This window comes from Lampetra fluviatilis, chromosome 9, assembly GCF_964198595.1.
Source record: "Lampetra fluviatilis chromosome 9, kcLamFluv1.1, whole genome shotgun sequence".
Classification (NCBI taxonomy): domain Eukaryota; kingdom Metazoa; phylum Chordata; class Hyperoartia; order Petromyzontiformes; family Petromyzontidae; genus Lampetra; species Lampetra fluviatilis.
This window is the reverse complement of record NC_136283.1, coordinates 7,062,385-7,088,647: the sequence shown is the minus strand read 5'-3', so window position 1 is coordinate 7,088,647 and position 26,263 is coordinate 7,062,385. Positions and strand designations below refer to the sequence as shown.

Below are 26,263 nucleotides of genomic sequence, written 5' to 3'. Positions count from 1 at the left end.
GGGGGGGGGGTAAAAAATCGGCCAAAATCGCGTGATGTCATTTATGGACGACCCCTAAGGATTTGTTTCAGCAACCTGTTTCTCTCTCCCACCTGAAGACGATTGCTTGTGTGGCGATCGAAACATCATGATCTATTATAAATCTAGCGAGAGAGCTACTGCAGCCAAAGGTTATATAGGTTTGTTAGCAGTTATTTCCGACTCTCTGAGTTACATTACCTTGGTAAATGTCTTTACATTAACAAGCTAAATGTCGCACTAACATCGCTGCTGCTCCCTTTTCTTCGATGCGGCGGTGGCGCTCGTTGTTTAATATGCTGAATATCTCTCATTAACACGTTCCTTCGGAGTGGGCAGGTAGGAACTTGGTTGGACAGCGCATTCGTGCACGACAGACAGACAAATAATCCCTGGTGGGCAGTGTGGAACCTGTTGTTCCTACCTGTATGTATAACAGGACCCTGCGGGGTGGGCTGGTAGGAATAATACTAATACCGGTACAGGGATATCGACCGCACACACACGCGCACACACACACGCACATACACGTGTAGAGAGGAGCCGACACGAGATTGCAGGGGTCTCGTCCTTTATTCCTTTCCTTCCATTCACACCTGTCGCCAGCCGTCCCAATCCCGTTCCCGCCAAAGGCCCCCCTTTCCCGCCCGTTCTCTCCTTATATCACCTCGATCACCCCTCCCCCTAACCCATCTATTGGTGGGAATCCTTCCCCTGACACCCCTACATCACCCCCCCCCCCCCCCCGGAGAAAAAATAACCGTCCTCGGTTCTGCCTCCCCCATGGACCATTTAAGTCTCCCCATGCCTCCCACCACTGACAGTGACGACAGCCCTTACCCCCCCCCCACAACCATACAATGCAATATAACACAACAAATCAATTGCGCGGCCTGCCCAGGTCTCCAGCCAGCATCCCGTAACAGCCCGGACATCCACAGGCAGCAGATGACCGTGGCGGCCCCCTCCTTCGAAGGCCCTCTCGTCGCGGTCCCTGGTTCGGTGGTGCCGGTGTCGCCTTGCCTGGCGCCGCTGTCTCTCCGGCCCCCGCTCGTGCCGCCGCTCCGTCAGGCCTCACATGGGGTGCTGTAGGTGACAAGGGAACACAGGGCACCGAACCCCCTGCCGGTCGGCGCGTGGTGGTCGGCGACCTTGGCCTGGGTAGGGATGATGATGATGTTGGCAGTGATGTTGGTGGTGATGTTGGTGAAGATGACGGTGGAGAGATGTATGGCTTAAGGCGGGTGGGGTGTACAAACCATCGTCGCTTACCCAGTTGGACCTGGACGCACTGCGGTCGGAGTGCTTTGATGACCTCGAACGGCCCTTTCCAGGGTCGGTGCAGCTTTGGTGAGAGGCCAACCGGCACCTGAGGACAGTGTAGCCATGCCTGGTCCCCGACTTTAAAGGGCTTGGCTGTCACTGTCCTCTCCCGTATCCGTACATTACTCTCTTGGCTCGCGGCCGATGCGGCCTCGGCTGCTTGGCGGGCCTCTCTCAAATAAATGAGGGAGGTCTTTAGTGCCTTCGGCCATGCGTCGGCTCTTGCCGGAATGTCCGTCAGCTGCACCTCAATAGGCGGAACGGGATCCCGTCCGTACATCAGGAAAAACGGCGAGAACCCCGTCGCCGCGTGTGGGGCCACCCTGTACGCCGCTAAGACCGATGGAATGTGGAGGTCCCAGTCGGAATGGTTTTCGTCCACCACTTGGGACAGCATGGCCGCTATGGTGCGGTTAAGCCGCTCTACCATCCCATCGGTCTGGGGATGATATGGAGATGTTCGGACCTTTTTAGTGCCCAGGATAGAGCAGACGTCCTTCAATAGCTGTGAGGAGAAATTCCTGCCCTGATCCGTGAGCAACCGCTCCGGTGCCCCCTTATCAAGGACATAGCCTCCCACGAAGGCATCGGCGATGGTCTGTGCCGTTTGGTCCGGGAGGGCCCACGCCATCGGCCACCTCGTGCAGTACTCGACTCCGACCAACAGGTATTTATTTCCCCGTGGCGTGACCGGCAGCGGTCCCAAGATGTCCAACGCAACCAATTCGTTGACCCTGGTCACCGTGATGGGCTGTAGGGGCGCCCGGCTTACCCGGGGTGGCGGCTTTCGCCGCGCACATTCGACGCAGGTAGCGACCCATCGATGCACGTCAGCGGTCATACCTGGCCAAAAGTACCGACCCTGTAATGTGTGCAGTGTCTTCCGCCCTGCCAGGTGCAGCAGCTGGCGGCCGTGTACGTCCATAACCAATTGTTGACGCAGCGACTCCGGAACTACCAGGCATCGCCGGCGCCCTGTCGGGTCCCATCGCATGAGGAGATCCTCCCATACGATGTACTCCTCCCCCCCTGCCTCTGCTGAGGCGCGTAGTGTTCGCAGTGGGGCTTCCTCCAGCTGTAGCCGTCTCCAATCGTCCAAGGTCAGCCCCAGGTCGTGGTCGGTCAGCTGGACCTCACCCTGTGCGCCCTCCGCCGTGCGTACGGGAGCGATGACCGTCCCCTCCGGCCTCGCCTCCTTGCAGCGTGCCCCGCCTGTGGTGCATGCACAAGGGCCCTGGGGCACCAGTCGGGACAATGCGTCTGCGTTGGCATGTCTGGTCCCTTTGCGATGCACTACTTGGTACCTGTACTCCTGCAGGCGTTCTATCCATCTGGCCAGCTGGCCCGAAGGCTGGTCGATGCGGAGCGAATACTGCAAGGCCGCGTGGTCAGTGCGGACCGTAAATTTGCGACCATACAGGTAGGGTCGGAATTGCTGCACAAAGTGAACGACTGCCAGGAGTTCCCTACGTGTGACGCAGTAGCGCTGCTCCGCTGATGAAAGCACGCGACTACCATAGGCGATAACCACCTCCCGACCCTGCTGGACTTGCGACAAAACACTGCCGATGCCCACATCGCTGGCGTCCGTGTCCAGGATAAAGGGGAGGCCAAAATCCGGAAAGGCCAATGGTGGTGCATCTGTCAGACGTGAGCGCAGCTGCTGGAATGCCTCTTCCTCCAGAGGGCCCCAATAAAACCTCTGGTTCTTCGCCGTCAACACGTGCAAGGGCTTGGCAATGGTTGCGAAGTTGGGCACAAACCGGCGGTAGTAAGAAACGAAACCCACAAACCGGCGTACCTCCGGAACCGTTGTGGGAACAGCCCAGGCCCTCACGCAGGCCGTCTTTTCCGGGTCTGTAGCCACTCCCGACTCACTGACGACGTGGCCCAAGTAGCGTACCGACGACTGCATAAGGTGGCACTTCGACGGCTTGAGCTTCAAGTTCGCGTTCCGGAACCGCAGGAACACCTGACGCAATCGGTCAATGTGTTCCTCGAATGATCGGCTGAAAACAATGACGTCGTCCAGGTAGATGAAGCACGTTTCCCATTGGAGGCCTGCCAAGGCCAACTCCATTATGCGTTGGAACGTTGCCGGCGCCGTCTGGAGGCCCATAGGCAGGCAGTTGAACTCGAACAGGCCCTGTGGTGTCCGGAATGCTGTTTTAGGCCGGGAGTCCGCGTCTAGTGGGACCTGCCAGAACCCGGACAACAAATCCAGCGTACTGAAAAATTTTGCTCCCGCCAGTGCATCCAATGAGTCGTCGATACGTGGTAGGGGATATGCGTCGGCCAGCGTGACGGCATTGAGGCGTCGGAAGTCCACACTGAATCTCAGTGACCCATCTGACTTCTTGACTAGGACCACCGGTGCCCCCCAGGGACTCGAGGATGGAGAAATTATGTCGGCCCGCAGCATCTCCTGCACCGCTTGTTGAATGTGCCCTTTTTCCATTGGGCTCATTCTATATGTGTTTTGGCGCAGGGGTGCGGCATCTCCCGTGTTGATGTGGTGCTGTGACAGATTTGTGCGCCCTAGGTCGAACGGTCCCCGGCTGAACACGTCCGAGAACTCCTGCAATAACGAGTGCAGCTGCTGTTTCTGGTCGGGCGGCAATCCCGGCTCAGGCCCCGCCAGCTGGTCCATCCACGATTTGGCCCCTCTGTCCTCGGACTGGCTGATGCTGCCTACAAGCTCGGGCTCTGTCCCTGGGGCTCCTAGTGACAAGGGACTAACGTGGGCCAGAACTGTTCCCTCCTGCACCGTCGCTGTTCTATCGGAGGTGTTCAGCACCTGAATGAACAGATGCTGGTTCCTCTGTACAATAGTTTCGGCCCCCACCAGCGCATGACGATCCATGGCCGCTGACGCCGGAGACACCAGGATGGGTGAGTCTGGTCGGGCTGTCACGAGGGGGGACCGATATTGCAGCGGAACCAGCATCTGGGCTGCCGGGGGAATGGAGACAGACTTACTGACCAGAGCCTGCACGTAGGGTACACCCCGACTGGCCCCCTCCGCCTTTAGGAAATGGAGATGCGTTCCCTGGACTTCCACCCGCCCATTGGCCAGATCGATTTTCATTGGCATCCGCCTCAGAAAGTCCGTCCCCAACAGGCAGGGTACGGGCAACGTTGCGGAGACAAGGATGGGTCCTGCTACCGAAAGCTGCCCAATCTGTATCGGGGCTTCAACCTGGCCCAGGAAGCCCATGCTGCCTCCATTTGCTGCAATGAACGTTGTCTTGACGGGGACTAAAGGTCGGATTTTATCCGGCAGCATCTCATGCATGGTGCTCGAGATGATCGTGGCTGATGCCCCCGTATCGACCAAGATACGTGCCGACACTCCCGCGATTTCACCGACCAGGACCGAGGTTCCTGACATGGCCGCTACCACCCGCCTTGCCAGCTTCCTCCATTGTGTGGCTGAGTCCGGCCACTGACCAGGCGGCGTCTCGTTATCCTGTGGTGCATGGTGAAATGATGGGGGATGGGTGTGGATGGACTGAAGATGGGGTTCCTCCCTTTGGAGTGCGTCACAGCAGGGTGAACGCGCCCTTGTTACATAGTGTGGGCTTACCCCTGGGTTGCGGGCTGGGCTCTCTATGTAGTGCAAATTGCCCCCCCTAGGTGACGTAGGATGGGCCCCCCTTGTGGTGTGGGGGGGCCCCCCCATTGTAGGGGGTGGTGGGGACTGGGGGGTGGGCCTTCCCGTGAGCCCCTCCCTTTCCTTTGTCACGGGGGCGTGGTCCCCCTGGTTCCGTCTCGCTCTGTCGCAAAGCGGTGGTGAGGCGGGTCGTGGAATTGCTCCAGGGCGCAATGTCAATCGTGTGGGCTGCCTCCGCCCCCGGGCCGTTGCCCCTGGCAACTCGCCGGCGTTGCAGGTAACTGGTGACGTCACGCCCGCCGGCGACGTCACGCCCGCCGGTGACGTCACGCCCGCCCGCGAACCCACGCCCGCCCGCGAAACCACGCCCACCCGCGACGTCACGCCCGCCCGCGACGTCACGCCCGCCCGCGAAACCCCGCCCGCCCGCGACGTCACGCCCGCCCGCAAAACCCCGCCCGCCCGCGACGTCACGCCCGGCATCGACGTCGCTGCCGGCCGCGACGTCACTTCCGCCCGCGACGTCACCTCCGCCCGCGACGTCACCTCCGTCCGCGACGTCCCTCCCGGCGTCGGCGCGACTCCCGGCGCGGTCCCCGGCCTCGGCGCGATCCGCGACGCGGTCCCTGGCCCCGGCGCGATTCCCGGCGCGGTCCACGGCCCCGGCGCAATTCCCGGCGCGATCCGCGACACCACTTCCGGCCGCGACGTCACTTCCGGACGCAACGTCACGTCCGTTCGCGACGCCACTCCGGGTCGCGATGCGACCACAGGCCCCGGCGCTATCCCCTTCCCCCGACCAGAACAGCGGGGACCGGGAAACGACACCACCGGCGCCCACCCCGAGGAGACTCCCGGTGAGTTCGCGGCGTCGGAATTGTAATTACCCGGCCCGCCCGAGAGGCCGGGTGGGACGGCGTCACTCGCCTGGCTCCTGTCGGCGTTCGGCCCCAGCAGGTTCCAGGTGACGTTGGCGGCCTCCGGCTCCGTGCGGCACCCCCTCGCCACATGCCCCTCGCGACCACAACGGTGGCAGACCCACGGGGCGTTGCGTCGGGGGGGCTCGGCGCGATGTTGTAGAGGCGGCTGCCAGCGACGCGGCGGCTGGTCCCTCTGCTCCGCCAGTCCCCGGATCGCCGCGTACACCTCCCGCAGCGATGGCTCCGTCTCAGACGTCGGCGGTCCGTCCCCAGATGCCCCACCGGCAGCCTGTGGTGACGGTGCAGGTTCGGCGGTTAGTGTCGCTGGACCAAGTAGCGCCGCGGCAACGGCTCGGCTGTTCCCCCCCGCCGCGCCAGCCACCGGGCCCACGGGTGGCGCCCGGCCCATGACCTGCTCGTGGGCTTGGATGGTCCGGGCAGCCCACAGCGAGGTGCGTTCTTCCGGCGTCACTACGGGCATTACAACGCCGGCGCGGCAAGCGTAGGCGATGAGGTGCTCGACCACGAGGTCCTCGAGCGCTTCTTCAGCCAGGCGAGGGAAAGCTCTCCTCGCCAACACGAGCAGCGCCCCCCTGTAGGCTAAAGGGGATTCTTTAGCCCCTCGCTGGCGATCCTGGAACCGTTTAAAGGCTCCTTCCGCCGGGCAATAGATCTCCCCCAAAGCCTCGTAGGCCGCCTGTAGCGTGGACTTGCTGTGCGAGGGAAGGGAGGTGTAAGAGGAGAGTGCTTCTTTGCCCAGAACAGATGGCAGCGCTCGTAGGGCCTCTTCGTCTGTCCACTCGAGAGCGTGGAAGGCAGCCTCGAATCGGCGGACAAACTCCTCCCAATCTTCTTCCTCAGCCACAAACTTGTCGACGGGCCCCAGCCGACGCGGCCGTCCGGCCACCTGCTCTCCGTGTTGGGTGTTTAGCCCTGGGGGTTTTGGCGGGAGCGGCGGCGGCTGGCGTGACGAGGTTGGTTGCGGCTCCTGCCCGGCCGGCTGGTCGGCGTCCGGTTCCCGTGGCCTCTCCTCCCGTAGTACGCGTGGGGGTGGGGGTCCCGGTGCCGGCGGGCCCCCCATAGGGAGCCTCTGCAAGAGCTCCTGGAGCGCCCTCTCCACGCGGGCCATGCGGTCCTCCATGCGATCCTCCAGGCGATCCGGGCCCCCTTCTGCTGCTTCTGACAGCAGGCCCCCTTGTTGCCCAGGATGTGAAGGATCCCCGGCCCCTGCTTCCTCCTCCCTCGGCTCCCTCCCGCGAGGATTCTTCTTTGTAGCCATTAGTATCCCACCGCTGCCACCAAATGTAGAGAGGAGCCGACACGAGATTGCAGGGGTCTCGTCCTTTATTCCTTTCCTTCCATTCACACCTGTCGCCAGCCGTCCCAATCCCGTTCCCGCCAAAGGCCCCCCTTTCCCGCCCGTTCTCTCCTTATATCACCTCGATCACCCCTCCCCCTAACCCATCTATTGGTGGGAATCCTTCCCCTGACACCCCTACACACGTACACACGCACACACACACACGCACACACACCGCACGCACGCACACACACACACGTACACACACATGCAGGCACGCACACGTAATGAAGTTGTGTTGCTACGCTTCCAGTTCGCCGTGAATAACGATCCGAAGCCCAATAGCGCCTATTCATCACGCCGCTCGAGTGGGCCGGACACGCACACACGCACGCACACACACGCACACAGTCACACATATACACACACGCACGCACACACGCACACACAGACACGCACACACACGCGCATACACACGCGCACGCACGCAAACACACGCACACACACGCGCATACACACGCACACACACGCACACACATACACACGCGCACACACACACACGCACCTCTCACCTGCAAGGCAGCGGTCGCCGCTTCTCCTCCCACATCTCTCGTCGCGGCAGCTGTAACGATGGTGCAAGTTTGTTTTTATCATCAATTCCTCCTCCACCCCTCCCCGCCACTGTTCACCCACCAGAATAAATGAGTTCGCCCATAGTCAGTCGATCAAAAAGTTTCGCCGTGAGGCGCCGGAAGCGACGGCCATCTTGTTTAATTCACATCGCAGGGGGAGCGGGCGGCCATCTTGTCGGACAGGGTCATGCCAAGTGTTTGCAGTAGGGGGCGATGTTGATACACGGACGGACGGACGGACGGACGGACGGACGGACGATATAATCTATTGGTGGTCTGGTCCACTTCGTTCCTACCAGTAAAAGATAACTTGACTTTAGGTAGCCAGGCAGACAGCCCCTTAACTATCGCCCCCCCCTCCCTTAGGCACCTCCCCCCTTAGGCCCCTCCCCTGACCCCCCTTCTGTTAGGCCCCTCCCCTGACCCCCCCTCCCTCAGGCCCCTCCGCTGACCCCCCCCTCAGGCCCCTCCCCTGAACCCCCCTCAGGCCCCTCTCCTGACTCCCCCCTTCCCTAGGCCCCTCCCCTGACCCTCCTCCCTTAGGCCCCTCCCCTGACCCTCCTCCCTTAGGCACCTCCCCTCTCCGTACCCGGCAGTAGGTCTCCACCAATCAAAGAGCTGTTTGTAAGGTCTCCACCAATCAAAGAGCTGTGTGTATTATATATTTATTTATGCACGACAGACAGACAGTCAGACAGACAGACAGCTAATAATCCCTGGTGGGCAGTGTGGAACATTGTTCCTCCCTGTAACATATTGTTCCTACCTGTAACACAGCCGCTGCTGCGGGAGCCGTCTCACATTGACATGCTAATCTCTAATCTCGAGCAATACAATGGCTTCTTCAGCACCGTGGGGTTACATTAACAGATTGAGATGCTAATCTCTAGCAACACAATAGCCGAGGTATACCTAGCTCTGCGATCTTACATTTACTTGCAAATTCCATCTCTAGCCCCGCCCACTTACCCTTGGGTTGTACCCATCTCAAACCTATATAACCTCTTGTTGCAGCAGCTCTCCCGCGATATTTCTCCTGCCTCAGCAGTTCACCTGTTGTATTTTTTCACCTGAAGACCATTGCTTGTGTTGCGATCGAAACGTCGTGATTTTTTTCTTTGATTATTTTTGTATCTACGTGACTTTACCGAAAGACCCAAAGAGTATGAATTCCTGGAGTCACGAAAGCTTTAAGTCGCTATTCCAAATTAAAATTGAAGTATTTCATAAATTCAATCATCGATGTTCATTGTACATTCAAATTAAGCGAGGATGGTGAATATGATATATTGATGCTTTTCATTGCAGTTTAAGGTAATCTACCTGACTAAACCTCGAACCACGAACAAATAATTTGGCATCACTATTGAATAATTTATAGAGTTTGATGTTCTGAGATGTCGATATCCAGAAAGGGTGCATTTTTCAATAATCTTATCTCTTGCCATAAATCAACAATAGATTGCCCAAGTGGTTTCCAATTTCCTAGATTCATGACAACCAAACATGGCATTTTGAATCCCATGAACATTGGCTCAATTGAATGCTATTTATTCGTCCAATGTGGATGTTTTCTTAACATACTTCTCTCAGTAACTAAAATAATAATTGTGCTTTTCTATCTACATGATGAACAAATTAATATCAGTGACTGATATCTGATCCGGTTCTGGGCTACCTCGATCGACTCAGCCTCAAATGAGGACCTGGTGGGGTGTATAAACATCAGAACTGGGGAGAAAAAAGTGGTGCTGACCATCAACCCTCTATTGTGCCGTGTCAAACTTCATAGGTGATATGTAACAGTGCTTGCCCCAACAGTGGGGGTCTTTGTTTAAACCAAGGTGCGAGGAAAACGAGGGCATGATGTTATCTGGTGTCATTTTGCTCCTCGTCCTCACGATCCAGGCTGTGGCAGCTCAACAAGGTATGATTATACAATCCCACCACTCTGAAAGAATGTGCAATTCACGCTCTATACAACACTCATAAGGATGTTCGATTTCACGGGACAAGTTATCACAAGCCTACTGGCTATCAACAAAAATTCAAAGATCTGTTCATGAATCCATACATATATACATACACAGAGACAATTTCAACCGAGAGGAAGGTTATAGACTGAGCAATCATTGGAAATATGTCATCAACCACTTTGGGTCATGACTTGATTTGTGTTTTCTTGTCAAACTCCACCGTCAGCAGTGTGGGTGTGTGGAGCGCGGTGCAATGCTTTGATTGGTGTAGACCTACTGCCGGTGTAAAAGCTTTCTTCAACATTATCATTAGCTGCCCCGCCCATCTCTAAACATTTATAAGCAGCTTGCCCTCACAGGCTAACCTCCCTATTCCTGATGACGATCGCTTGTGTTGCAATCGAAACGTCGTGATATTTTTATTCACTTTATTTTTATTATTTTATAATTATTTTTTCTATCTACGTGACTTTACCGAAAGAACCATAGAATATAAGTTATCACAAATCAATGCCTTTATGATACAAATATAGAATTCATAAAACCATGTACAAGCAATCCACCACATAAATTACAATAAAGCAATATAACTTTTTCCCCTTAGATTCATGCTAGTATCAGATATTGACATGCACTTGGACAACAGATTGAAAAGTATTTATTTAGAACAGATGTTTGTGTTTAGTTTGTTTTCCTTCCCCCGCGCCTCTTATTAGCACGGTTGGCTACGTACGGTGCGAAAAGAAGTTCAACATACATGCATACAAGATGCTTGTAATTTGCAGGGATATGCATGTAATTTAAACCTATGCATAATACATATTAAAGATTATTCAGATTTTATCAATGTACAACTCAGTTACAGACGAGTCATCCTTGGTAACTGTATTGTTGCATGCAGCACAATGCATACTCTTGTATAAGCTCACTCTTCTGTGAAAACGCCCTAATCACACGTCACACCCCCTTTGTATGAACTCCTCGATCCTTTTGGAACATTCCGGAAAGTCCTTCTACTCTTCTCCATCTCTTTTCCACCAATCATGTCCCTACTCCGTCTCTCACTCTCCCCTCCCTATTTTCTCTTTCCTACCAAATCGCATTCTCCAAGTCTTCAACCAATCCCATGCTTTCCTGCGCCTGGCTATGCACCAGCTGTCGTTGATTCATTATTTGTTCAAGGTGTCCTTACATGACCCTTTCTCAAATATGACTCAACAACTCTATACCTCATGAAAGTATACATTTTATAGGTTTTCCGGTTAGATTGTGTAAATATAAATGTTTTGTTAAACTCACCACCACCTGACACAGACAATTCGTAAGGCTTGTTACAAAAAACAAAACGATGTGTTACTATTTAGATTTACAGCTTTTGTGACTGCAGGGATTCAAATTCTTGGTTATTTCGGTAAAGTCACGTAGAAGGGAAAAAAACAAGGATGTGTTACTAGTTCAGCACACCGGTGTTGAAGAGTAAACCCACAACATTTACCATTCGAGTACAAAGTTCCGTTGGTAATTACAACCAGTCTCATCAAGCGACAGCCAGAGTTGCGGATGCATCCTCTTTTTCTCTTAAATAGAAGGATACATGTGATGTTGTCACTTGTGAGCCAATCGGGTGCAAAGAAAATAAGGGAGAGGGTTAATGTAATCCTTTAAATTGCAATGGATCTCTATTATTGGTTGGGTTATGCACAGTTAATCACCACAATAATTTGCATGCATGACGGGCATGCGTGATGCACATGCACACAATGCATGCACATCCGGCCGTTTTTGGGTGCAAAAAATCGCAATACCTGTTGCCTTGTATTGTGATCAAAACGTCGTAGTTTTTAGTTTTCTTTCAACCTATCTACGTGACTTTACCGAAAGACCCAAAGAATATGAATTCCTGCAGTCACGAAAGCTTTAAGTCAAGATTTTTTGCTCACAGTTAATCACCACCGGCGTATGGTGAGCTGTAAAGGCATGAAGTTAAACAGTGTATGACTTAAATTTCGATTTAAAGCTTTCGTGACTGCAGGGATTCATATTCCTTGGGTCTTTCGGTAAAGTCACGTAGAAGGGAAATAATAAAATAATGCAAATAAAACAATTAAATTATCACGATGTTTCGATTGCAACACAAGCAATCATCATATCAGGTGTGAAAACCACAGCAAGAAAATAAAAAAGTGGCGTTTTTTTCTTAACGTGTATGACTTGATAATATGCTTCCAAGCAGCACTAAGCCTATATCTATCAAAACAGTTAACATAATTTTAATTTCTCTCAATTTCAATAGATTATCTAATTAGTCTTGGCTATTTGTAGCTATCTTCTTGGTTCAGCGTCTGAATGTCGCCTCGACAGACCTGGTTTCACCTGAGGACGGCTGCTTGCGTTGTGGCCGAAACGTCGTGAGAATTATTTTATTATGTTTTATTTTTATTATTTTATTACTTCCCTTCTACGTGACTTTACCGAAAGAACCAAGAAGATGAATCCCTGCAGTCACGAAAGCTTTAAATCGATATTTGTAACTATATTCTTGGTTCTTTCGGTAAAGTCACATAGAAGGGAAATAATAAAATGATAAAAATATAAAACAATAAAATTCTCACGACGTTTCGACTGCAACACAAGCAATCATCATCAGGTGTGAAACATTTGAAAAAAGTGGCGGTTTTATTTCTAACTTCAGCACCATGAACAGGGATTTGCCAGTTGGTCAGATGGACGAGTCCATCTATGTTCGGAAAAGAGGAGGGGGAGAAGAGAATGGAATGTGGTCTAAAAGTCACCACGGTCGGAAAGTCACCGCATTCTATTCGAAAGAACCAAGAATATGAATCCCTGCAGTCACGAAAGCTTTAAATCAATATTTGTAACTAGTTTTGCACAAAACCTCAATATTATAAAAATCAATAAAGACAGCGTAATGATTAATGACACTAAATCATTTTCCAGTCAGAACTTGCTCAGAGTTACGTGTTGGGAAAAACCGTGTTCGACAAATAATAAACCTTATGGGAACATTTGGTTTGTGTTACAGAGTTCTAAACGACCACCCCCTCCTTCTTTATCTAATTCTATATGATTTCCGCCCTTGATATTGTTCTAAAAGATACCGAGTCTCTATTTTTTGTGTGGGTAAACTCATTATTTTTCAATCACACCTCAACACAAAATTCATCTCCATTACTCTTCCCACTCCCTAGCACTGAATTCCCAGCTAAAAGATCGCCCCTAATATTGTCACTTGAACGTTCATGATTCACCACCTAGTTTTCTGAATGACTAACGTCTTCTACGAAGGGGCAGCTAGATGCGTGTTGAGTGTTACATTATCACACGAAAACAAAAAAAGTATACACTGCATACATTGTAAATGAATCGTTCTCAGTCCAATTCACACCTTTCAACAGATTCAGCACTCTCACAGTATTACTTGTCAACACGAAGATGAGAATAGATGAAACACCAACATTGTAGTCCGAAAAACATACCTCATTTGGTAAACTGTGTATTGCAGAATAGCGCGCATTTTATCAAAACGCGATGGGCAAGGAATTCCTGTATTTGTATATTAAATACATGTGATGTGAGAACCAAACGACAACATTTTTTAACAAGTATATTAACATATTATTGATGAGTGTATTGAGGTGACAATTATTTTAATGCATTTCACACTTCTTCTCCAGAATCAGCCATTCGCCTGGTTGGAGGAGGCCCATGTCAAGGCAGAGTGGAGGTCCTCTATGCTGGTTCCTGGGGCACGGTCTGTGATGATTTCTGGGACATCAATGATGCCCAGGTTGTCTGCCGCATGGTCGGCTGTGGAGCTCCTCTTTCTGCCCCATCAAATGCCGACTTTGGTCAGGGCATTGGAACCATCTGGCTGGATGATGTCAGATGCAATGGTTCTGAATCCTTTCTGGGACCATGTTCTCATCGCCCATGGGGACAGCATGACTGTAGTCACAGTGAAGATGCTAGTGTCATTTGCAGCGGTGTGTACTTCTCAAAATATATTTTAATAAAAGTTCCAAATGTTATTTGTTCTAATATTAAATGGTAATGTTTTGCTGTATATTATATGAATTACAAAATGTTCATTCAGTTTTTTTACTTTTGTCGGTCAATTAAATGCAACTTTAAAAATGAGCAATCTTAATTGGTTACAGCTCAAACAAGTGCATCAACCACGACAAAGCAGCCAACAACTCAAGCCCCTGGTGAGTATAAATTTGTCAATAAATGGCGATGCAAATTCATATATTTTTCAAATCAAAAGATGGTTGTAAATGGAGGTCTACGTAACATGCGAAACAAAAACACATTTTAAAAAGGTTGACTTTCAAATCATCAAAGTTAGGAAAGAATAAACATAAGAATCTCACAAAGGTATATAGTGAAGCTTGCCAATTTATTCAGTGTACATTTATTTAATCCACAGAGACAGCCATTCGCCTGGTTGGAGGAGTAGGCCCATGTCAAGGCAGAGTGGAGGTCCTCTATTCTGGGTCCTGGGGCACGGTCTGTGATGATGGCTGGAACATCAATGATGCCCAGGTCGTCTGCCGAAAGCTTGGCTGTGGAACTGCTCTTTCTGCCCAATCAAATGCCTACTTTGGTCAGGGCAATGGCACCATCTGGATGGATGATGTGACATGCAATGGGTCGGAGTCCTCTTTAGGAAATTGTCCTCACCTGCCATGGGGGCAACACAACTGTGTTCATGGTGAAGATGCTGGTGTCATTTGCAGTGGTGTGTACTTCTCAAAATATGTTTGTTTAACGCTTTAGGTGCTAAAATGCGTCTAATATATAAAGGTAACATTACAATGACAGAGTTTATTAAATATAGTACTGTAAATATGAATTGCATTACTTTTTGTTTCTTTCAGTAAAGTCAGGAGAAAGAAAATAAATTAAATAATAGAAAACGACGTTTAGATTGTAACACAAGCAATGATCATCAGGTACGAATGAATGAGAAAAAACAAACCTAATAAACTTAGAAATATAATGCAATACAACACAGAGAGTCGGCTAACATAACAGTCAACACCCTACCTGGTTGATTACGTTCTTCCAAAGAGTGCTAAATTGGAAGTTAAGTGTGACATTTGAGAGAGAGACAAGACACAACACGGAGACACATAGACAGACACACAAGCAGAGAGAGACAACACAGAGACAGAGAGAGAGAGAGAAAACTAACTTAAATCCTCCCCATAGAGGTGGTTTAAACTTGATTTGGATTTTCTTAACCTCAGATGAAGGAAACACATTTTAACATTAACTTTATTGGTTACAGCTCAAACAAGCTCATCACCCACTACAAGGCAGCCGACATCTCAACCGATTGGTGAGTTTATACTTTTGAATTTATGTAAAAATGAAACGTCCTGCAATGAAAGTTTGGTTCCAAATGGTAGCATGTGTGATATATTGACTTTCTACAATCACTTTCTCTCCAGAATCAGCGATTCGTCTGGTTGGAGGAGGAAGCTCATGTCAAGGCAGAGTGGAGGTCCTCTATGCTGGTTCCTGGGGCACGGTCTGTGATGATTTCTGGGACATCAATGATGCCCAGGTTGTCTGCCGAAAGGTCGGCTGTGGAGCTGCTCTTTCTGCCCCATCAAATGCCTACTTTGGTCAGGGCATTGGCACCATCTGGCTGGATGATGTGACATGTAATGGGTTGGAGTCCTGTTTAGGAAATTGTCCTCATCTGCCATGGGGGCAACACAACTGTGGTCATGGTGAAGATGCTGGTGTCATTTGCAGTGGTGTGTACATCTCGAAATATGTTTCGTTAAAACTTTAAGTGCTAATATGTTTCCAATATAAAAAGGTTATATTACAATGACAAGTTTATTATAAATAGTACTGTATATATGAATTTCATTGGGCATATCTCAGATAATGGAAAACACATTTTAACATTCACTTTATTGGTTACAGCTCAAACAAGCTCATCACCCACTACAAGGCAGCCGACATCTCAACCAATTGGTGAGTTTAGACTTTTTAAATGATGTAAAATTGATAGGTCCTGAAATGAAAGTTTGGTTCCAAATGGTAGCATGTGTGATATTTTGACTTTCTACAATCACTTTCTCTCCAGAATCAGCGATTCGCCTGGTTGGAGGTGGAAGCTCATGTCAAGGCAGAGTGGAGGTCCTCTATGCTGGTTCCTGGGGCACGGTCTGTGATGATTTCTGGGACATCAATGATGCCCAGGTTGTCTGTCGCATGGTCGGTTGTGGAGCTGCTTTTTCAGCCCCATCAAATGCCCACTTTGGTCAGGGCAATGGCACCATCTGGCTGGATGATGTCAGATGCAATGGTTCTGAATCCTTTCTGGGACCATGTTCTCATCGCCCATGGGGACAGCATGACTGTAGCCACAGTGAAGATGCTAGCGTCATTTGCAGCGGTGTGTACTTCTCAAAATATATTTTAATAAAAGTTCCAAATGTTATTTACCTAATATTAAATGGTAATGATTTGCTGTATTTTATATTAATGACATAATGTTAATTCAGTTTTTTTACTTTTGTTGGTAAATTAAATACAACTTTTAAAGTGAGAAATCTTAATTGGTTACAGCTCAAACAAGTGCATCAACCACGACAAGGCAGCCAACAACTCAAGCCCCTGGTGAGTATAAATTTGTCAATAAATGGCGATGCAAATTCATATATTTTTCAAATCAAAAGATGGTTGCAAATGGAGGTCTACGTAACATGCGAAACAAAAACACATTTTAAAAAGGTTGACTTTCAAATCATCAAAGTTAGGAAAGAATAAACATAAGAATCTCACAATGGTATATAGTGAAGCTTGCCAATTTATTCAGTGTACATTTATTTAATCCACAGAGACAGCCATTCGCCTGGTTGGAGGAGTAGGCCCATGTCAAGGCAGAGTGGAGGTCCTCTATTCTGGGTCCTGGGGCACGGTCTGTGATGATGGCTGGAACATCAATGATGCCCAGGTCGTCTGCCGAAAGCTTGGCTGTGGAACTGCTCTTTCTGCCCAATCAAATGCCTACTTTGGTCAGGGCAATGGCACCATCTGGATGGATGATGTGACATGCAATGGGTCGGAGTCCTCTTTAGGAAATTGTCCTCACCTGCCATGGGGGCAACACAACTGTTTTCATGGTGAAGATGCTGGTGTCATTTGCAGTGGTGTGTACTTCTCAAAATATGCTTGTTTAACGCTTTAGGTGCGAAAATGCGTCTAATATATAAAGGTAACATTACAATGACAGAGTTTATTAAATATAGTACTGTAAATATGAATGGCATTACTTTTTGGTTCTTTCAGTAAAGTCAGGTGAAAGAAAATAAATGAAATAATAGAATACAACGTTTATATTGTAACACAAGCAATGATCATCAGGTACGAATGAATGACAAAAAACAAACCTAATAAACTTAGAAATATAATGAAATACAACACAGAGAGTCGGCTAACATAACAGTCAACACCCTACCTGGTTGATTACGTTCTTCCAAAGAGTGTTAAATTGGAAGTTAAGTGTGACATTTTAGAGAGAGACAAGACACAACACGGAGACACATAGACAGACACACAAGCAGAGAGAGACAACACAGAGACAGAGAGAGAGAGAAAACTAAATTAAATCCTCCCCATAGAGGTGGTTTAAATTTGATTTGGATTTTCTTAACCTCAGATGAAGGAAACACATTTTAACATTCACTTTATTGGTTACAGCTCAAACAAGCTCATCACCCACTACAAGGCAGCCGACATCTCAACCGATTGGTGAGTTTATACTTTTGAATTTATGTAAAAATGAAACGTCCTGCAATGAAAGTTTGGTTCCAAATGGTAGCATGTGTGATATATTGACTTTCTACAATCACTTTCTCTCCAGAATCAGCGATTCGCTTGGTTGGAGGAGGAAGCTCATGTCAAGGCAGAGTGGAGGTCCTCTTTGCTGGTTCCTGGGGCACGGTCTGTGATGATTTCTGGGATATCAATGATGCCCAGGTTGTCTGCCGAAAGGTCGGCTGTGGAGCTGCTCTTTCTGCCCCATCAAATGCCTACTTTGGTCAGGGCATTGGCACCATCTGGCTGGATGATGTGACATGTAATGGGTTGGAGTCCTGTTTAGGAAATTGTCCTCATCTGCCATGGGGGCAACACAACTGTGGTCATGGTGAAGATGCTGGTGTCATTTGCAGTGGTGTGTACATCTCGAAATATGTTTCGTTAAAACTTTAAGTGCTAATATGTTTCCAATATAAAACGGTTATATTACAATGACAAGTTTATTATAAATAGTACTGTATATATGAATTTCATTGGGCATATCTCAGATAATGGAAAACACATTTTAACATTCACTTTATTGGTTACAGCTCAAACAAGCTCATCACCCACTACAAGGCAGCCGACATCTCAACCAATTGGTGAGTTTAGACTTTTTAATTGATGTAAAATTGATAGGTCCTGAAAAGAAAGTTTGGTTCCAAATGGTAGCATGTGTGATATATTGACTTTCTACAATCACTTTCTCTCCAGAATCAGCGATTCGGCTGATTGGAGGAGGAAGCTCATGTCAAGGCAGAGTGGAGGTCCTCTATGCTGGTTCCTGGGGCACGGTCTGTGATGATTTCTGGGACATCAATGATGCCCAGGTTGTCTGTCGCATGGTCGGTTGTGGAGCTGCTTTTTCTGCCCCATCAAATGCCCACTTTGGTCAGGGCAATGGCACCATCTGGCTGGATGATGTCAGATGCAATGGTTCTGAATCCTTTCTGGGACCATGTTCTCATCGCCCATGGGGACAGCATGACTGTAGCCACAGTGAAGATGCTAGCGTCATTTGCAGCGGTGTGTACTTCTCAAAATATATTTTAATAAAAGTTCCAAATGTTATTTTTCTAATATTAAATGGTAATGATTTGCTGTATTTTATATTAATGACATAATGTTAATTCAGTTTTTTTACTTTTGTTCGTAAATTAAATACAACTTTTAAAGTGAGAAATCTTAATTGGTTACAGCTCAAACAAGTGCATCAACCACGACAAGGCAGCCAACAACTCAAGCCCCTGGTGAGTATAAATTTGTCAATAAATGGCGATGCAAATTCATATATTTTTCAAATCAAAAGATGGTTGTAAATGGAGGTCTACGTAACATGCGAAACAAAAACACATTTTTAAAAGGTTGACTTTCAAATCATCAAAGTTAGGAAAGAATAAACATAAGAATCTCACAATGGTATATAGTGAAGCTTGCAAATTTATTCAGTGTACATTTATTTAATCCACAGAGACAGCCATTCGCCTGGTTGGAGGAGTAGGCCCATGTCAAGGCAGAGTGGAGGTCCTCTATTCTGGGTCCTGGGGCACGGTCTGTGATGATGGCTGGAACATCAATGATGCCCAGGTCGTCTGCCGAAAGCTTGGCTGTGGAACTGCTCTTTCTGCCCAATCAAATGCCTACTTTGGTCAGGGCAATGGCACCATCTGGATGGATGATGTGACATGCAATGGGTCGGAGTCCTCTTTAGGAAATTGTCCTCACCTGCCATGGGGGCAACACAACTGTGTTCATGGTGAAGATGCTGGTGTCATTTGCAGTGGTGTGTACTTCTCAAAATATGTTTGTTTAACGCTTTAGGTGCTAAAATGCGTCTAATATATAAAGGTAACATTACAATGACAGAGTTTATTAAATATAGTACTGTAAATATGAATGGCATTACTTTTTGGTTCTTTCAGTAAAGTCAGGTGAAAGAAAATAAATGAAATAATAGAATACAACGTTTAGATTGTAACACAAGCAATGATCATCAGGTACGAATGAATGAGAAAAAACAAACCTAATAAACTTAGAAATATAATGCAATACAACACAGAGAGTCGGCTAACATAACAGTCAACACCCTACCTGGTTGATTACGTTCTTCCAAAGAGTGTTAAATTGGAAGTTAAGTGTGACATTTTAGAGAGAGACAAGACACAACACGGAGACACATAGACAGACACACAAGCAGAGAGAGACAACACAGAGACAGAGAGAGAGAGAAAACTAAATTAAATCCTCCCCATAGAGGTGGTTTAAATTTGATTTGGATTTTCTTAACCTCAGATGAAGGAAACACATTTTAACATTCACTTTATTGGTTACAGCTCAAACAAGCTCATCACCCACGACAAGGCAGCCGACATCTCAACTGATTGGTGAGTTTATACTTTTGAATTTATGTAAAAATGAAACGTCCTGCAATGAAAGTTTGGTTCCAAATGGTAGCATGTGTGATATATTGACTTTCTACAATCACTTTCTCTCCAGAATCAGCGATTCGCCTGGTTGGAGGAGGAAGCTCATGTCAAGGCAGAGTGGAGGTCCTCTATTCTGGGTCCTGGGGCACGGTCTGTGATGATGGCTGGAACATCAATGATGCCCAGGTCGTCTGCCGAAAGCTTGGCTGTGGAACTGCTCTTTCTGCCCAATCAAATGCCTACTTTGGTCAGGGCAATGGCACCATCTGGATGGATGATGTGACATGCAATGGGTCGGAGTCCTCTTTAGGAAATTGTCCTCACCTGCCATGGGGGCAACACAACTGTGTTCATGGTGAAGATGCTGGTGTCATTTGCAGTGGTGTGTACTTCTCAAAATATGTTTGTTTAACGCTTTAGGTGCTAAAATGCGTCTAATATATAAAGGTAACATTACAATGACAGAGTTTATTAAATATAGTACTGTAAATATGAATTGCATTACTTTTTGGTTCTTTCAGTAAAGTCAGGTGAAAGAAAATAAATTAAATAATAGAATACGACGTTTAGATTGTAACACAAGCAATGATCATCAGGTACGAATGAATGAGAAAAAACAAACCTAATAAACTTAGAAATATAATACAATACAACACAGAGAGTCGGCTAACATAACAGTCAACACCCTACCTGGTTGATTACGTTCTTCCAAAGAGTGCTAAATTGGAAGTTAAGTGTGACATTTTAGAGAGAGACAAGACACAACACGGAGACACATAGACAGACACACAAGCAGAAAGAGACAACACAGAGAGAGAGAGAGAGAAAACTAACTTAAATCCTCCCCATAGAGGTGGTTTAAATTTGATTTGGATTTTCTTAACCTCAGATGAAGGAAACACATTTTAACATTCACTTTATTGGTTACAGCTCAAACAAGCTCATCACCCACTACAAGGCAGCCGACATCTCAACCGATTGGTGAGTTTATACTTTTGAATTTATGTAAAAATGAAACGTCCTGCAATGAAAGTTTGGTTCCAAATGGTAGCATGTGTGATATATTGACTTTCTACAATCACTTTCTCTCCAGAATCAGCGATTCGCTTGGTTGGAGGAGGAAGCTCATGTCAAGGCAGAGTGGAGGTCCTCTTTGCTGGTTCCTGGGGCACGGTCTGTGATGATTTCTGGGATATCAATGATGCCCAGGTTGTCTGCCGAAAGGTCGGCTGTGGAGCTGCTCTTTCTGCCCCATCAAATGCCTACTTTGGTCAGGGCATTGGCACCATCTGGCTGGATGATGTGACATGTAATGGGTTGGAGTCCTGTTTAGGAAATTGTCCTCATCTGCCATGGGGGCAACACAACTGTGGTCATGGTGAAGATGCTGGTGTCATTTGCAGTGGTGTGTACATCTCGAAATATGTTTCGTTAAAACTTTAAGTGCTAATATGTTTCCAATATAAAAAGGTTATATTACAATGACAAGTTTATTATAAATAGTACTGTATATATGAATTTCATTGGGCATATCTCAGATAATGGAAAACACATTTTAACATTCACTTCATTGGTTACAGCTCAAACAAGCTCATCACCCACTACAAGGCAGCCGACATCTCAACCAATTGGTGAGTTTAGACTTTTTAATTGATGTAAAATTGATAGGTCCTGAAAAGAAAGTTTGGTTCCAAATGGTAGCATGTGTGATATATTGACTTTCTACAATCACTTTCTCTCCAGAATCAGCGATTCGGCTGATTGGAGGAGGAAGCTCATGTCAAGGCAGAGTGGAGGTCCTCTATGCTGGTTCCTGGGGCACGGTCTGTGATGATTTCTGGGACATCAATGATGCCCAGGTTGTCTGTCGCATGGTCGGTTGTGGAGCTGCTTTTTCTGCCCCATCAAATGCCCACTTTGGTCAGGGCAATGGCACCATCTGGCTGGATGATGTCAGATGCAATGGTTCTGAATCCTTTCTGGGACCATGTTCTCATCGCCCATGGGGACAGCATGACTGTAGCCACAGTGAAGATGCTAGCGTCATTTGCAGCGGTGTGTACTTCTCAAAATATATTTTAATAAAAGTTCCAAATGTTATTTTTCTAATATTAAATGGTAATGATTTGCTGTATTTTATATTAATGACATAATGTTAATTCAATTTTTTTACTTTTGTTGGTAAATTAAATACAACTTTTAAAGTGAGAAATCTTAATTGGTTACAGCTCAAACAAGTGCATCAACCACGACAAGGCAGCCAACAACTCAAGCCCCTGGTGAGTATAAATTTGTCAATAAATGGCGATGCAAATTCATATATTTTTCAAATCAAAAGATGGTTGTAAATGGAGGTCTACGTAACATGCGAAACAAAAACACATTTTTAAAAGGTTGACTTTCAAATCATCAAAGTTAGGAAAGAATAAACACAAGAATCTCACAATGGTATATAGTGAAGCTTGCCAATTTATTCAGTGTACATTTATTTAATCCACAGAGACAGCCATTCGCCTGGTTGGAGGAGTAGGCCCATGTCAAGGCAGAGTGGAGGTCCTCTATTCTGGGTCCTGGGGCACGGTCTGTGATGATGGCTGGAACATCAATGATGCCCAGGTCGTCTGCCGAAAGCTTGGCTGTGGAACTGCTCTTTCTGCCCAATCAAATGCCTACTTTGGTCAGGGCAATGGCACCATCTGGATGGATGATGTGACATGCAATGGGTCGGAGTCCTCTTTAGGAAATTGTCCTCACCTGCCATGGGGGCAACACAACTGTGTTCATGGTGAAGATGCTGGTGTCATTTGCAGTGGTGTGTACTTCTCAAAACATATTTGTTTAACGCTTTAGGTGCTAAAATGCGTCTAATATATAAAGGTAACATTACAATGACAGAGTTTATTAAATATAGTACTGTAAATATGAATGGCATTACTTTTTGGTTCTTTCAGTAAAGTCAGGTGAAAGAAAATAAATGAAATAATAGAATACAACGTTTAGATTGTAACACAAGCAATGATCATCAGGTACGAATGAATGAGAAAAAACAAACCTAATAAACTTAGAAATATAATGCAATACAACACAGAGAGTCGGCTAACATAACAGTCAACACCCTACCTGGTTGATTACGTTCTTCCAAAGAGTGTTAAATTGGAAGTTAAGTGTGACATTTTAGAGAGAGACAAGACACAACACGGAGACACATAGACAGACACACAAGCAGAGAGAGACAACACAGAGACAGAGAGAGAGAGAAAACTAACTTAAATCCTCCCCATAGAGGTGGTTTAAATTTGATTTGGATTTTCTTAACCTCAGATGAAGGAAACACATTTTAACATTCACTTCATTGGTTACAGCTCAAACAAGCTCATCACCCACTACAAGGCAGCCGACATCTCAACTGATTGGTGAGTTTATACTTTAGAATTTATGTAAAAATGAAACGTCCTGCAATGAAAGTTTGGTTCCAAATGGTAGCATGTGTGATATATTGACTTTCTACAATCACTTTCTCTCCAGAATCAGCGATTCGCCTGGTTGGAGGAGGAAGCTCATGTCAAGGCAGAGTGGAGGTCCTCTATGCTGGTTCCTGGGGCACGGTCTGTGATGATTTCTGGGACATCAATGATGCCCAGGTTGTCTGCCGAAAGGTCGGCTGTGGAGCTGCTCTTTCTGCCCCATCAAATGCCTACTTTGGTCAGGGCATTGGCACCATCTGGCTGGATGATGTGACATGCAATGGGTTGGAGTCCTGTTTAGGAAATTGTCCTCATCTGCCATGGGGGCAACACAACTGTGGTCATGGTGAAGATGCTGGTGTCATTTGCAGTGGTGTGTACATCTCAAAATATGTTAAAACTTTAAGTTCTAAAATGTGTGAAAGTTTGGGATATATTTGGTACTGTATATATTAATTGCACTGTCTGTAGCTCAGCTAAAGGGAAACACATTTTAACATTCGCTTTATTGGTTACAGCTCTATAAGCACATCAACCAATGCAGGGCAGCTGAACACTCAACCTATTGACGAGAATACATTTGTCAATAAATGTACATGCAAATGTATTCATTTTTAAATCAAAAATTGGTTATAATTAGAAGTATACGTCATATCTGTAAGAAAAAACCACCCATGAAACATCATTAGCAGCCAGATTTCTATTTATCATTGTCAACATCATGCATAATAATTGAATAATGTATGGCCATTCTCAATCCACTGCTGGATAAAGGCTTCCCTTTGCCATGTCAGTTATTGGGTTATTTGACAATCCATGACCATCTTCGTTCATTTTGGTTAAGTTCTTATTCACCTATAATTTTAAATAGTATCTGTATAATATCACTTAATATTATATGCAATTAAAAGCCCTGCTTTAAATTTGTATTCTAAAATCCCTGTGAAATGTGCTTATAAAAATATCCTATTCTGGTCATTATCTTTAATGGTTTATGATGTAAAATTATACATAAAATGCAGAATACAGCAGGAATCCAATAATCCACGTTGGTTTGGGGAGAAATAATTGCAGATCTTGTCATCGGTGCCCCACCAACATTCAAAGAAAATATTTTCGCGCCAATGCGGTGTGGTGTGAGTTGTGTGATGAAAGAGCCACGTGATTCTACAAATACTAAAAATAAAAGATGGATTACAGTGCAAGCACGGCACATGACTAGCGGCTCCAATTAATCTTCTGTAAATTTGTGGGTTGTAACATTTTATAAGACCCAACTGGTGCAAATCGATCATGAGCGTATGGTATAGAATTTTTTTAGCATTTTTTAGACCTCAAATCCAAGATTTAGAAATGCAAACAAATATTTTCTCCTAATAATATCACATCAGCACGACTAGTTTCTACAGATGTAAAACTAAAATGTCGCTGAATAATGTTTTGCCAAAATCTTAGCTCATTTCCCTGCAGCTCTGCCCCTGCAGTTCCACGTTAGCTCTGGTCACTTCGGGAGAACGTGGTTCGCAGTGCCACGGTATTCCACGGATTCCAGGAGCAGTCACAAATCACCAATAATCTGTGATTTACAGGGATTCACAGATCATTGCATTTCTGCTCTATAGTAAAGAGCTGTTTACCTTCGGTCGAATACGGTCACATGACAGGGGGTACATGACTCCATGTAGTTTTGATGCTCGGCTGGTTTGATAAAGAAAAAAACACGATGTTAACCTTTGGATCGTCTGCGTGTTATCATTAGGTAAAATTAACATCAATAAAAAGGTGTAAAAATTGTTGTAGTTAAATGTTTGTTCGTATCACGGTTGGCTACGTATCGTACGAAATCAGTTCAATGTCCATCGTGGCTCATTGACATGTTATCTAAGCAATAACTTTTCTGCATTCTGTTTACTCCAGATTCAACCATTCGCCTGCTTGGAGGAAGCCCATGTCAAGGCAGAGTTGAGGTCCTCTATGCTGGCTCCTGGGGCACGGTCTGTGATGATTATTGGGATATGAATGATGCCCAGGTCGTCTGTCACATGCTCGGTTGTGGGGCTGCTATTTCTGCCCCACAAGTTGCCTACTTTGGTCAGGGCAATGGCACCATATGGCTGGATGATGTCAGATGCACTGGTTCTGAATCCTCCCTGGGATCATGTTCTCATCGCCCATGGGGGCAGCATGACTGTAGCCACATTGAAGATGCTGGTGTCATTTGCAGTGGTGTGTATGTTGCTAAATCTTTCACTAGAATTTAACTAAATGTTCGTATGTGATAACTTAATTTGCATGTTGTATTATTTCGGTGTCATTCAGTAATGATCGTAATCTTTTATGCGTTTGTCAACAGCCAATCGCTGGTGCTCTACATATCTTAGTAATGCAAATGGAAGCATTCTTTCAAGTAACTTTGGCAGCCAGTGTGGTGCGAGTACCCCTTACACGTGGATGATAAAAGCATCTCCTGGCAAAGTTATACTTCTTCAGTTTAACTTGTTTAGGTTTGTATACAATACACCCCAAATGTCACGTTTTCCTATGGCTAAAATACTATGTACATGCCTGTTCTCTTGCACATCTTGGAAGCGACTCAGGGTTGAGCCTGGTTAACATTTGGATGGAAGACCACCAGTGCATACAAAATATTGTAGGTGTGGGGCTGCAGGTCGCCAACATATTTCAGTTGAGCAATGGATTGTTAAATCTATCAGTGCAGAGCTTTGAATTGAACCCTGAATTGAAA

General features: G+C 46.8%; 2 protein-coding genes across 2 annotated transcripts in view; both read left to right on the top strand.

Moving 5' to 3' along the window:
* LOC144934173 (scavenger receptor cysteine-rich domain-containing protein DMBT1-like) overlaps window positions 1-26,263 on the top strand; it is a 127,605-nt gene that overhangs the window by 46,472 nt on the left and 54,870 nt on the right. Inside the window, exons 17-36 of the mRNA XM_078859719.1 lie at window positions 13,478-13,786; window positions 13,961-14,011; window positions 15,260-15,571; window positions 15,747-15,797; window positions 15,910-16,221; window positions 16,395-16,445; window positions 17,692-18,003; window positions 18,179-18,229; window positions 18,342-18,653; window positions 18,827-18,877; window positions 19,099-19,410; window positions 19,961-20,011; window positions 20,124-20,435; window positions 20,984-21,034; window positions 21,147-21,458; window positions 21,634-21,684; window positions 21,797-22,108; window positions 22,282-22,332; window positions 22,554-22,865; window positions 23,416-23,466. Coding sequence (XP_078715845.1) covers window positions 13,478-13,786; window positions 13,961-14,011; window positions 15,260-15,571; window positions 15,747-15,797; window positions 15,910-16,221; window positions 16,395-16,445; window positions 17,692-18,003; window positions 18,179-18,229; window positions 18,342-18,653; window positions 18,827-18,877; window positions 19,099-19,410; window positions 19,961-20,011; window positions 20,124-20,435; window positions 20,984-21,034; window positions 21,147-21,458; window positions 21,634-21,684; window positions 21,797-22,108; window positions 22,282-22,332; window positions 22,554-22,865; window positions 23,416-23,466 — 3,627 coding nt within the window. The remainder of the gene's footprint in view (window positions 1-13,477; window positions 13,787-13,960; window positions 14,012-15,259; window positions 15,572-15,746; window positions 15,798-15,909; window positions 16,222-16,394; window positions 16,446-17,691; window positions 18,004-18,178; window positions 18,230-18,341; window positions 18,654-18,826; window positions 18,878-19,098; window positions 19,411-19,960; window positions 20,012-20,123; window positions 20,436-20,983; window positions 21,035-21,146; window positions 21,459-21,633; window positions 21,685-21,796; window positions 22,109-22,281; window positions 22,333-22,553; window positions 22,866-23,415; window positions 23,467-26,263) is intronic.
* On the top strand, window positions 23,497-25,898 carry LOC144934262 (scavenger receptor cysteine-rich domain-containing group B protein-like). The gene is made up of 4 exons (XM_078859943.1): window positions 23,497-23,503; window positions 23,579-23,890; window positions 25,435-25,747; window positions 25,871-25,898. Exons 1-4 carry the CDS (start codon window positions 23,497-23,499, stop codon window positions 25,896-25,898), a joined length of 660 nt encoding a protein of 219 aa, XP_078716069.1.